Source organism: Lissotriton helveticus, chromosome 9 (genome assembly GCF_964261635.1).
Source record: "Lissotriton helveticus chromosome 9, aLisHel1.1, whole genome shotgun sequence".
In the NCBI taxonomy this organism is placed as follows: domain Eukaryota; kingdom Metazoa; phylum Chordata; class Amphibia; order Caudata; family Salamandridae; genus Lissotriton; species Lissotriton helveticus.
The window spans coordinates 989292230-989306141 of record NC_136070.1 but is presented as its reverse complement, the minus strand read 5'-3'; the positions used below and the strand labels follow the sequence as shown (position 1 = coordinate 989306141).

General features: G+C 38.8%; 1 protein-coding gene across 1 annotated transcript in view; it reads left to right on the top strand.

Moving 5' to 3' along the window:
- The window catches only part of MAPKAPK3 (MAPK activated protein kinase 3), a 248978-nt gene that overhangs the window by 221248 nt on the left and 13818 nt on the right, over nucleotides 1-13912 (top strand). Inside the window, exons 10-11 of the mRNA XM_078661295.1 lie at nucleotides 184-269; nucleotides 4519-4599. Of these exons, the coding sequence (XP_078517421.1) occupies nucleotides 184-269; nucleotides 4519-4599 (167 nt within the window). The remainder of the gene's footprint in view (nucleotides 1-183; nucleotides 270-4518; nucleotides 4600-13912) is intronic.

The window sequence follows — 13912 nt, the reverse complement described above, 5'->3', positions numbered from 1 at the left end:
ATACATAAAATGCAGGAAATATTTTTGTCAAAAATGGAGGGATGTGGATTGGAGGGAGTAACCGGTGATAGGAGATTAGTAGGTCACTAATGCTTCTATCATAGTATAAAATATGCTTTTTTATTCTTTACTTCTGTAAATGTAATTGAACCCTAAGTCCTCCTGTTTTTCATGTTTATTTAGCAAAGGAAATGATTCGGCAGTTGCTGAAAACAGACCCAACTGAACGTATGACCATCACGGAGTTTATGAACCACCATTGGATAAACGTAAGTGTGTCTATTCTTTAACCTTGGCGTCCTCACATTCTTCCCTTCTTTCTTTGTTCAATGTCTCTGCCCCTTAAACCTGTGCATAAACCTCAGCAGCTTGACAGTGGCAAAATGTATTACATTGGTAATCTATTTTATCCCCTTTCAACCATCTCTGTTAATCTCCTCCTCCTAATCCCCTAGTTCTAATTTCATGCATTTTCTGGTAGAGTATTTGTGAACAATGCATATAAAAAATGAATGCCTGCTACTCTTTAATTACACTTGGCTTTCTTTACACATTAAACTCCCAGCATCTGATCAAAGTTAAAAAACAAATAAATCAAATTTCTTTGAAAAAAACCTACCTGTTTTCCCAGAGCATTTTTATTAAACCTGGGTGGAGTTCATGGAGTTGTACTCCGTGGAACTGTGTGAAATGTCAGAAAAACTCTGCTGTGTACCGCGGAGTTATGCTAGCAGCAGAGTCTGTTAAGTTGTGCTGCTCGCACTGATTTTTAGCACCAGGAGTTTGGCTCACTCTTTAAAATCAGCACAAGTGGCACTACGCGTTATGCCAGAGGGCACTGCAGCTTTCTGCCGCTTGTGTAGACTTTCTACTCAAGCTGTAGCTTCCTCAAAGCGAACAGTAGATTTCTCATTGTGAGCAGTCGCGACCTGCCATGACTGTCCGCTAAGAGAAATCTAGCTAGTAGGATGTCTAGCGCGTTATTTTTTCTCGTAGGCACTTGTCAATTTACCGCTGGCGAGCCACATGAGAAAAAAAACTCTGCTCTGCGCCACTTCGGGGAGGTTTTCGGAACTCAGCACGGAGTGGGTAAAACTCCACCAACTCTGCCGGCGGAGCGGCATTCTTCACCCATCCCTAAATTTTATGTTCTCTTCCCTGGCAAGACTCAGAAATACTTTACAAAAAGTGAAAACTAAAGCAGTATTATTCCCTCTTTAAAAAGAGCACAAACTAATGCTAAGGAATCTCCCCATTGCAACAGGCTTTACTTTGTGAAGATATCTCAATCAAGCATAGAGCACATCTGGATGGGGGTGGGACATCTGAATCCTGAAATTACAGTCCTCATACAAGAACTAGTTTTCGACAGAAGGAAGACTTTATTTCCTATACAGTTGTCTGAAATTACGCCCATTCTTGGTTGTAAAGCCAAGGGGTAACCTCAAAGAAGGCCGTAGGTATACCAATTATAGTGAAAAATGTATTCTGTAGCGTAACGCTGGTAAGGGATGCTGGGTGCAAGCCATCTACGGTAGACATCTGTGTTTAACCTTATGATGAGGGTTTTGTATGTTTTCAAGTTAAATTATTCCTTAAATCCTCATAGTAAAATATAAAATGCTAACCATCGCTTAGAGACAAATCAGTTCATGTGAAAACTAAGCAACTGTTTATCACTGCCAGGAGCATATTTTATGAGTCACAGGAGTAAAAGGGTGGAAGAGACTGTTGAAACAGACATCTGGCCACCTTAGTTAGCAATCAACTTTTAGGCACTTTTCCAAGTCTGTTTTGGGCAGGAACAATTTCACAACATTCCTGCCATCAATGTTAAATCTGATTTTCTAAAATCTTTCACGAGTCTCAGAAAAATTTAAATGAACAGACACAATGATACTTTTGTTTAAATTGTATTTTAACACAATTTTATCCCCAAATTAAGAAAGTGCTACATGAAAGAAGTCTAAAGTTCACCAGCACATACCTTACATTGTCTCTAGCCTCTTGTGAAGTAATGACTGTAAGCAAAAAAGAAAGAAATGTGCGACATAATTCATATTCATTGGTACATTGGAACTGGTAAATTTTTTTACATTTATTTTAATATTCACACTCTTCCCAAACTTTTTACATTTGTAAAAAAATAAATAGAGGGAAAGTAGGTGCTCCAAAAGTAGGTTAATGGTAGAATAGCTCAGCAAAAAACAACAACTTCTAGTTGGGGAAATTGAAATCCAAAACATTTGGGAACATTCTCTCAAACTAATTTTATATGGTGGGGCAGAGTTTGCAGGCTCCAGGTTGCCTGACTTTTTCCGCCGGAACTGTACTGCAGGCTCCACTTTCTACCCATTTTTGATGTGTGGAATTTGAAGCAGGTTCTGACACTAGCTCTACTTTAGAAGTGGACTTGATTGTGCTTTCCCAGTACAATAAAGGAAGGCATTCATGTTAGCTCTTAAGGTTTTCATATGGGAGCATCAGTGCTGCGTGAACATGAGGGCAGTGCCACTATCTGGTTTTTGCTTTGCTGAGTATGGAGAGAGAAGAGTAGAACTGCTGTTGAATTCTCGCCATAGTAGAGGCCCTATATCGACCCCAGAATTGCAGTGAGGATATCGAAGGAGAGCACTGGGTAAAAGGGGAATACCGTGCTTGAGTCGATTGGTTGTTGCTAAAAATGGCACTGGAAAAGCCCTTAGCATTGATGTTGGAATGAGGAGGTGCTGTGGCTTCTTTACTCTTTATATATTGATAGTATAGAGTACAAGGATCAAAGTTGACAAGAGAAAACCTAGACATGATAGGATAGACTTTTACAGACCCAAGACTTCTACTTGGAGTTTTAAACACCATGAGGATACAATGAAGTGTCCTCTGACTTTCAGTGAAGCGAAACGCACTCTATGGGCCTGATTAAGAGCGTGGTGGCCTTCCGACGTCCTCACTCATGTTGGCACTGCTGCGGCAGTCCACCGTTTGCTGTATTATGACTTTTAAAGTCTTACCTGCGGCTGGACCACCGACTGCGCCAGGGAACAGTCATTCCTTGGTGGTGGCGGAGCTGCGCCACAATGTAAAATGCTCAGCTGGACTGTTTCCAGTCCCGCTGAACATATTACGAGTTCCTGCACCACCAGTCATTTCATGGCGGGAGCCCCACAATGAAAAGGCTGGCATTGCAAGAACAAAGGGGGCCCTACAGGGCCCCCATGCCTCTCCGCAATGGGGATACATTCAGGGGGAAACAACATGTGTCCCCCTGTCTGTATTCCCCCAATGTTTCAGCACTTCATAGATGTCACTGTCCATTCTGTACTGGAACTTTTTTTGCTGTTCCCATTGCGGTGCCTGTTTTCCAGGCACCGCCATGGGAAAGGCAAAGGACCATCCACATTACAAATGTTCAAGTCGAATCGGCCCTATTTGCTTTCACTCTTGACAAATAATCTTTACAAACCTATGCCTTCGCAGTCAGACTCCCACATCATCACAGAATCCTTTGCCTCTGCAATTTCCAATGATCCCTTTGTACCTTTCATTATATTGAGGTGCCTCACATTTAAATCAATCAATCACTCCGTCAATCAAACAAAGCAATCATAAAATCAATCATCAATCAATCGGGCAATTTATAAAGTGCAACTGCTACTCTCAGAGTGTCCCAGTGCTAAGACAACTGCAACACCAGCCCAACCATAAAGATAGCACATTCAGACAGCCAGGTCAAATACACAGGTTTTCACACATTTTCTAAATAGGTTATTGGATCTAATCCTGTAAACTAATTAAGTGGGAGCTGATTCCATGCTCAGGCCGCATGATAAGTGAATGACTCCCCATCCTGCTTCATACGTCTGATCTATGGGACCAGAAATAGAAAGGCCTCCAATGAACAAGATGTCTAATCAGTTGGAAAAGCAGTAGTCTCACAGGGAGATAGCTGGGGCATGTGCTATAAAAAGCTCCAAGAACCATGATTAACATATGATCAGTGAGGTCTATTCTCCAGATCTTTGCATTTATAATGCAAGCTTTTCAGCTGGATATCATTTAAAATCTCTGTATTTCAACCTTTTCTTATAGAATTGTAATCCTAGTTTCAAGCCCAGTCAGTCCTTCTGACAAAAGAGCCATCTTCTTATCTAATGAACCCATGTTGTTGATCAGCATATCTGTTCTTGAAGTTTTCTCAGAGCCCTAATTACTTCTAAAGGGTTGCTCTATTGGGATCTGACCTGGAGAACATGGTGGTGTTAGAAAGTATGATACCACAATTATACTATGCTTTGATGGTACTCGGTACATGAAAGCTGAGAATTATGGATTCTTTAGAATGAATTATTTACAGATGAAGCAGCTATCATCTATTGTGTGTGTGTGTGCAATATTGTTTTTTTCAGACGAGGGAGTGTTGTCTTGTGAGATAGACTGGGTGGAAGTAAAGCATCCGCATTATGTTGAAACTCACCTGGTGGAGGAGTACTTATACGTCTTATTTTTTGTTCTCTTCAGCAATCAATTTCAGTGCCACAGACACCACTGCATACAGCCCGCGTGCTTCAAGAAGATCAGGAACACTGGGATGAAGTGAAGGTAAGTGGAGCACAGCAGGAGCCACATCACACACTTAGTAGTAAAATACAGATGCCATCATGGTCGGTGTATAACACGCATGCATTCAATTTGCACATCGTCTGTTCACTGCAAGAGTCTTCTGACTCGGGGGCCCTCTAGGGGGGCCTCAAGTGATCCCATGGGGGGCACCAGGCTCTGGCCAAAAGAAGCATTATGCTGATAACATGCCTTGTTTTCAGTGGATGAAAAAATGAGCGGCAGTAAGCCGCTCTTTAATGGGCAATCTCTAACATCTTTTTTCATTTATATCCTGGCAGGGAGAAGGGGTCAAAAGGGACGCGACTCAAAATATTCTTCAAAACCCCCACCCACATTTCTAATAAACACACTGCGGATACTTTTACACATTAGTAAGGCCTGTCTGACCAGAACAGTATGATTGGCAATGTTTTTTTTTTAATGGGGGTTCTTTGCATTAAAAAGTTTGAGGACCACTGCTGTACAGTGACCCAGAATTGAAGGCGTGTGTGATATTAGGCACAGACTTCCCTGCAGATATTCCTCATATTGTCTAAAATAATGTGTCTGGTTTTTTCCACTGATTGGGGGCCTATTCACAAACTTAATTTTGTAGTATGTTCATTAGTGCTACATTAGTTCTACTAAACGTGCTACAAAATGCTGTTCATAAACCTGTGAGAGAAGATCTACACCTCCACTTTTCCTTAGTATTATGTGAAGATATCTCTCCTCAAATAAAGTATGCATGTTAATTGTAAATATGGGAGGGGGTCATGGGAGTGACTGGAAAAGGGGAAATGCATACTGTTAAAGGGTAGAGGTTGAGAAAGGAGTAAGGAGTGGTAAATGGAAGGTTAGGGAGAAGTTTAGTGAGGGACATGCACCCACCCACAAAAGAGTAAGCCCCCTCCGATTCACGAACTGTCCTTCCATGGTTACTATGGCCAAAAAGGATCCAAAACAGTCATAAATGTTCTCTATCTCAGAGACTGAATAAGTCCAAGCACCTCCCATGGCCACTCACAGGTAGTTCAACACCCTCTCCGAGAAAATACCGGAGATTAGGACTTAAAATTAAATCTCATAGGAAATAAAGTTAAAATAAATTAGATTGTTGAAAATTTATATATTTTTTAATTACATTTTCTTTCATTGTAAAAAAATTCTAAAAATAAACTATAATTATTAAATGATTTTATCAGACTTTAAAAATATGCAATTTTATTATTTATTGAAAGAATTAAATTATTGTTAAATAGTTTTATAAGTCACTTTTAATAATTTAAAATGCATAATAAAACAGGTAGTGTTTTACTTTTGAAGGGTTTTCTTTTAACTAAACTGCAGTAAAATAGATTTATTTTTTAAATTTCTTATAATCAATATAATTACCTTTTTATTTAAAATTAAGTTAATCCTGTAGAATGTTATATTATTCAACATTTAAAATACATAAATAAAATGAATTACCATTAATATTTAGCACAAAAATATGTTTCTATATTTTTTTTACCTTTAGTAAACTTTAATATTTTTCCTTACAGTTTACCATAGAAAGAACTCTAACTGGTCCGACGTGAAAATATACAAGAAGTATATGAACACTTGTACATTAGGGAACAGCTCCAGAATTATGGGTGTGGGTGCATATATGTCTGCACTTTTGAGTAACTTTATACTCATAGATGGTGAATAGCCTAAATTAGTAAAGTTACTCAAAAGTGTAAGAGTAAACTCACACATTTAGATTTACCCAAATGTATGTTTACATTTATGAATATGCCCCTAGGATTTCAGTCAACCCCTGGAAGACCACATTTCTAAGACCTGCTTGCTACCTCCTTTAGTCGTTGACATTTCTGCCTTCAATCTCTGTGGCTGTTTAACAATCTAGGTCCTGGATAGATTGTTTCTATAATATGATAGTAGGGGCTGATTTCCTAACTAGTTACATCTTTTGTATCTCTGAAATTGGCATCCAAGCTTCCATTACAATATGGCTGGTGGTTCCACTCTCTCATTTCCCCATTCTCCCAATGGTGACTGTTGCTGTAGCTCGTCCCCAATTCCCTGTTTACAAAGGGTCATAATGATGGAAGCCTCTGTATATCTATAACACAACATCCTGTATGTATTCCGAACTGTCCAAGTTCTATGTGCAAAATGAGTAATGGTCAATTCAGCTGTTTAGTTTTTAAATATCTAAGGGAACCATCTATTTGTAGTAGAAAATATCAGGCTCTACTTATGGTCAACTACATTGGCCAAGTAGTCAAAAGCTATTGTCAAATCCGAGGATTGTGCTCCATCGGAATAGTATTCAGAAACCAGTCCTGTTTACTGGTAGACAAGCTCTCAACACATTCCTATGCTCCCATGTTCTTTCTGCTTGGGAAACTGACAAGGGCACATAAAACGTCAGGCTTTTAGGCTTACTCATCAAATAAAAAAACCTTTGTCTTCCCCCATCAGGCATTAGGGCTGTTTCATATCATCCTCTTACCAGGGTGTGTCATCTCTGCAGTGCATGATTACTGTGTCTCCATGGCCTATTGTGTGGAGAGAAAGGGTGGGTGCTCGTTCTCAGATACCTAAGCTTATTTACAGAATGGCACAGCTTGGCTGATAAAAGGACCTCATTAGTTTAAAAGCATTTCACTAGCATGTCACAATCTACACTGGCTTACTGCCAAACAAGAATCCAGTTAAGGCAATTTGAGTTGTCCACAAATCACTGTATTTGATCCCATTTGCAGTGAAAATCCAATCCGACACAGCAACCAGAAAGCTCTGCTCGAGTTAAAAAAAAGAAATCATCTGCTCATCAACCCACTGTACAAAATAGAGTTTTGGATCAGGAAGCCTTCTTAATTTTGTAATCCACTCCCTTGAACCATCTTCCTGATTCCATTACGGTTATAAAGAAACATTTGAATTTAAGGACCTACTAAAAACATTTTTAATTTCCTGATGATTTTGCTCTTTCGGTCCCTGACTGATATCCACTGCCAAAATGTCAAATGGTAAATGTTGCACTTTAGAGCTAAATCAAAATAAAAAAATGGAAATTAAAAGTTCTTTCTAGTGCTGTCGCTTTCAGCCTTCCCGGCTCCACTAAAATGCTTCTAAAGCTGATGGGCAACATCTACATTTGCTACAGAGGAAGCAGCACAGGTTCATAGGGAGCTTGTTTTAAAAATCAGCTATGTGTGAATCCATGGTAGATTCTAAGCAGGTCTGTGTTTGATCAATTTTACTTCTTGCACCTTCTAGATCATGACTTCCCTATAAGAAGTGCTTTTCCAGCAGGGCTCAGGGAGTGGATGAAGCTGTCCGCTCAGCATGCCTGTGAATGAAGGACTGAGCGGGGCACCCTCCCTTGGCCTACTTGTGCCCCAGTTAATCTGTCTCCAAGCTAGGGTTGTTCTCATCTTGTTTGTTTTGGCACATTAGAATTTAAAAACCAAGAATTCTGAGAAGTTGAACACTGGTGAATTAAAAGATTTTCTAGGAGCATCATGACATATGTGTTTTGAAAATCCCAAAACTTTGGTATGCCGTTCCTCTAGTGGCAGAGTCACAGATTCAACAAGAGGCATCATCCAACTGTGCCCCCTTAGGGTCTATAGTTGGGAATCCATTTGTTGTATTGTAATGCCTTCACACACCCTTTCAGGTGTCATGCTTTATCATATGGGCTGCTCCTCGTTGGGTCGGCGGTGCAATACCCCACGGGCCCCCTTGAAAGGGGCACTTTATCGGAGATCTTTTATCCAACAGCCGTCAGGTGAAGTGCGGGTATGGGGCCAGAACTGTGTAGATGTGTAGTGGTGAGTTTAAAATAGGATTGGGAGTACCTAGTATGAATTGATTTATTCTGGGGGTCTCCTATCCTAGTTAAAAACGGTGCACAAGGCACTCATCCGAATGTTATGTCTCGTGGTGGAGTGTCCTTTGTAAAAAGTTGTTGGTCATATGTGTTTTGAAGTCACATAAAGAACTCATTCAGTTGCTTACTACATTTTTATCCAGTGCTTCTTCTTGTCTGCGAATAACATGGCCATTCAGAATATTTAGTTTTCTAGATGGAGATAACATTGATATCAGTTTGTCCTGCATTATGCCTACTTAAACAGTCTGTTTTTCCACTGCACTCTATGGGGCCTTTCACATGTACACCTAGGTGTGGATCTCTTCTTGGATAGAATTCACTTTTTCTATTTGTAGATCTCTGCCTAGATGTTGACTTCCGAGTTTCCAACCCCTCAAAATAGGGAGTTATTATTCATACGAATTAATTTAAAAATAAAAAGGTGCAATTAGTGACGTTTTACCTATTTGTTGAGGTCTCCGTCACAGAAGCAGAGATCTCCTTACAGAAATTTCACGAAAATGTTTAAACTAATAAAAACGTGTTTTTAAAATTAAAAAATAATAAAAGCCATTTCTCTAACTCCTTTTCACCAAGGACAAGTGCCACATTATTACATTTTAACTAATCACATTTTTTTATTTTGATTTAATTTAATTTAAATGTTAATATTCCCTCGCTTGTCTCTTACAGAATTATTTGTGTTAAATGTGTCACAATCACTGATGCAATTTATATATTATTTTCTTTGTGTTTTAAATTGTTAAAAAACAATCATTTATAATATATATTAATAAAATGATATAATGTATAATAAAACCTTACCATTTAAAACATTTTAATTAAAAAAATTGAATATGAAAAATCCATGAAATAAAGTTTAATTAAAATATTATTCAACTTAATTTTTTTTTTTTTGTGACATGTTAGTTATTTTGCTAACCTCCGTTGATTTCAATGGGAATGTGTTGCAGTACCAGTGGTTGCCCACCTATGGTGCACAACTTACTTCAACTCCTAGCGGGAATACATTTAGGGCATTATTATACGACTGGCAGTCTGACTGCCGGAACGTTGCATAACACGACGGTTGGACCGCCAAGCTCGCGGCTCTCAGACCGCAACTGTGGGTACTGTCATTCATGGACCGCTAAACTACTAATAAGGCTCTTAAGCCACTTCTGTCAGTAGCGCTAAAGAAATAAATATAGGTGTGTATTTAGTGAACGGCAATTGTCTTACTCATTTCTGGCTGGGTTTTTGATTTACTATGTCCCTCTGCAACCCCCCCTTTAGTTTCCTTAAACCCAACATATCCTATAATACCTACTGCTCATTTTACCACCACTTCCCCTTGCCCCTCACACATTTACTACTAAAACCTATACTTACATGTGTGGTGATTTACATCACTGTGCCGTGGTGAAGATTTCTATCACAATGGCGAAGATCTACTGACAGAAAAGATAGGAGAGGCAGAGAGCTCTGGCTTAATGTTTGTGAATTGCACTTTCAAGAACATAAGGTAGCACTACCTTATGTACTCCAAAAACGCTTTTTTGAATGGGCCCCCAGGTGTTAATCTTAAATATCTCAGACATATTGAATGTATTGCTGTAAGAAGGTTAAGTTAGTCACTGGAGCCAAACCTTGCGACCTACAAGATGCAACTAGCTCTCTTCAGCAACTACCTAAATTGCAGTAAACCAAGAACAGTAAGACATTTGCTGTTTGTGTTATATAAACATCCAACTCCTTTCAGATAAAGCAAAAAACATAATTCCCCAGAACATTTCTGCTTCCACCCACACATGGAATTCTGTCGGATATTTCTTAGTCACAGCATCAGCGTGATCTGGATGACACAAGTCTGGACTTCATCCTAATTGTTTAAAAATGTGCTTTTCGACACAGCAACAACAACACCGACTTCAACTAGGAGCCTAGCCAACTGAAGTGGGTCGGGACGCACCCAGACTATTACAAGGGAAGCAGACACTCTTAATTTAATTATAAATGACAGCCGCACAGGATTTTTGAAACATCTAAAAATGACTTCTTTTCTTTTCCATATAAAACAAGTGAATAAATGATCTGCCATTCTATCTGGCACCAGAGGGAATTGCTTTCATTTTCACTAGGGAGAGGAGGGGTGACATTTGATAAACTCGTACATTACAGGGCCTTTGATGATTGTTATAGCACATTTATTTTGTATAAAAACAGATGTAGACATGCACTTTGTCACTATTGGCTTGATTATGATTTTGGAGGTGCAGTGCTGGGTCCGCCCTGCTGCTACACCACCAAAGCTGTGATCATGCCGCCTGCTGGATTAGAAGTTTCCTCATGTCTGGCCGACTGGTTTTTGGCATTGCCACGGCAGGGCCTCAGAAAATGGGCACCGCAATGAGAGTAACAAAAACAGTCCCAACACGGCATTGCCTGTAAAGTCCATGCTGTGCAGGAACTAGTGTGCATGCGCACAGGGTGCCACATGTTGTTCCCCCTGTGTGCATTCTGGAGTAGGCACAGGGGATCCTATAGGGCCCCCTTTGCTTCGTCTCTGCCATGGTGTTCATGGAGTAGGGATCTCCAAGACACTGCTGGCAGAGAGGGAACTCGTAATAAGGTTGGCGGGAACACGGTGGTCCCGCCAAGCATATTGCGGCCTCCTGACTGCCGCTTCCCTGGCAGCTGTGGTGGGGCAATGGTGGTCCGACCGCCCTAGTCGTAATAGGTCAGTCGGGAGACCACCGCCGCCACACCCCCATTGTCATGTCATTCTGTGGATCGCCAGACTCATAATCGGGCTCTTTGTGTTTCAACCAACAGACACATGCACAGCTCGTTTCTTACTTTAATTATGTCTCCACCACAGTCATGAACTGAACGCTTTCTGATTAATCCACTTTGTGGCAAACTCAATCTATCAGTCAAATCAATCAATCAATCAGTCATGGTCAATTCCGGTGTGAAAACCCTTAAAACCATATAAAAACAGGAAAACAAAGGCGGTGTAAAATATCATTAATAAGAACCAATGTTAAAAAGGTAAAACAATACAAGAATGCCCGACGATTAACTAGTTATTTGAAAGCATGTAAAGCATCTGAGGATAGTCATTTATTTTACTGCTCGGGCCCCTAAACTTTTCTTGGCAGTTTCAGGTTTGTTTAGTGCACTTATGTGGTCCACGACGTGCCATACGCTTTACAAAAAAACCCAAAAATGAATAAAGACCTGATAATGCCATATTTAAAGTCCTGGTGCCAGTTTGGGCCTATGAAAACAAATATTAGTGAATCATAAAAGGTTCAATGGGCAGCTACCAAATTACGAAACAAGTTTGTTAACAGTTAAAGGCACCATAATTTGTGTAATGATTAAGGCTTTAACCTTTTATTGAAGAGGCATCAACAACAAACATCAAACATGCAATACATAAGCTCGGCACAAACAAAACTCTCCAGTAGTCTCACTCCTTCCTCTGTAGTCAGAGTGCTAATGGAGAGTGGGACCAAAATGCAATTACAAGGCATCCTTTCCTAAACAAAACATGGCAACTAAAGGTCTATATTTCATTCGCCCACACCACTGATACACAAGAGAAATGTATGGGCTGCATCGACATGTGTAAAGGAGTAGCCTTTCCCTCCTTCAAGCACTCATCTTTTCTGGGAAGGAAAGGGGAGCATGAACATCTAGTCCAATCAGATTTCTTGTTACTGTGAGCAGAAAATTCTTACGATCCCATGTCTCAGAACTTATGAAAAGGGACAAAGATGACCTGATAACCACAAAATATTACCTGCTTGATTGTAGCCCTCACAATCGCATCCATTATCCCAGTGGGATGTAATACAGCCATTGCATTGCCATTAATTCACAGGTAGGTTTTTACTATTGGTACATCAGGAGTATTTTACTTCACCGATAAGTAATTGAATAAGTGTTTACACATTTAAGGTTATAAATATAAGCTAATGCCAATTTAATAAAAGTAATTAGAAGTATATGCTAGAATCAAATTAAGTTATTATGAATGTATTAGTAAATGAATATTTAACATTTAAAATAATGTGTGTAAAGCATAAATACACATAAATACACACACACACACACACATATATATATATATATTATATAAATGGGGCAATAGGTATATTAATATTGGTATACGTATATGCACATGTTTATGTATGTGTGTGTGTATGTATGTATATATATGTATATATATAAATATGTGTTTTATAGAAATGAGGCAATAGTTAGGTATATTCATTATGTATTCATTTCTATAAATGTTTATGCAGATATAAATGTGTGTGTTTGTGTATATATATATATATCAACACTCGGTTGGACAGTTCCCCACAGAGCGTTGATATATATATATATATATATATATATAATATGTATGTGTGACTCAAACAGAGGGACTCACCAAAGAACTAAAATCTTTCGTTTCAGCTTCTGCCTTCTTCAGTTAGTACAGAACCGTCCAGATATACAACTATTTTTAAACATTCATTTCTCGAAAACTGCTGAACGGATTCACACCAGATCAATAAAAAGCACACTCTGCAGACCAAAATCTAGCTTCCTGCCAAATTTGGTAGTAGTTTGTGTGGCAGCGCTTATTAAGGAAGTCTATGGAAAATGTATTGTGGATTTTGTGTTTTCGGACCACCCTTTTTTCTTAACCCCGCTTTACAAATCACCCCAACTTCCATGCACAAACAAGGCAAAAAAGAGCACTTTTTTTTAGAAAGTTTAGTGGAGATTCGCCAAAAACTGCTAAATTTATTAGCAACACAAAAAATGCATTTCCTATGGAAAAGCTAACAAAGGCAACTGCCACTGGGATTATATATATATATAGATAGTTTTGATATATTCAGACATTTATATATATATATATGTTTGAAAGGTATCCATATATATGTGTGTGTGTATGTGTGTATTTGGAAGGCATTAGTATTGGTATAGATAGATAGATAGATAGATAGATTCCATTATAAATTTTAAACATTTTAAAAAATCTAACAAAACATTATTTACTATATATATATATTTTTTTTTCAGGTGTCTTATAGTTAGAAATTAGCATTTAAAAAACCTTAGAAGTTCACTGAAAAAACCATAGGTTTCATTGATGTTATAGTTAGTTGGACATTTTACTCGTACAAAACCAGAGAAATTCCGCCGTTATAGTTAGGTCAGCTAACTATAACTCTCGCCCCCACAATGCACTGCTGATGACATCACATATTACAACATTGATGATAGCGGCGGAATTTCTCTGTTTTTGTTCGATTGAAATGTCCAACTAACTATAACGTCAATGAAAGCTATGGTTTTTTCAGTGAATTTTGAAGGTTTTTTAAATGCTAATTTCTAACTATAACATGCCTGAAACCTTTGTTTTTTTCAGTG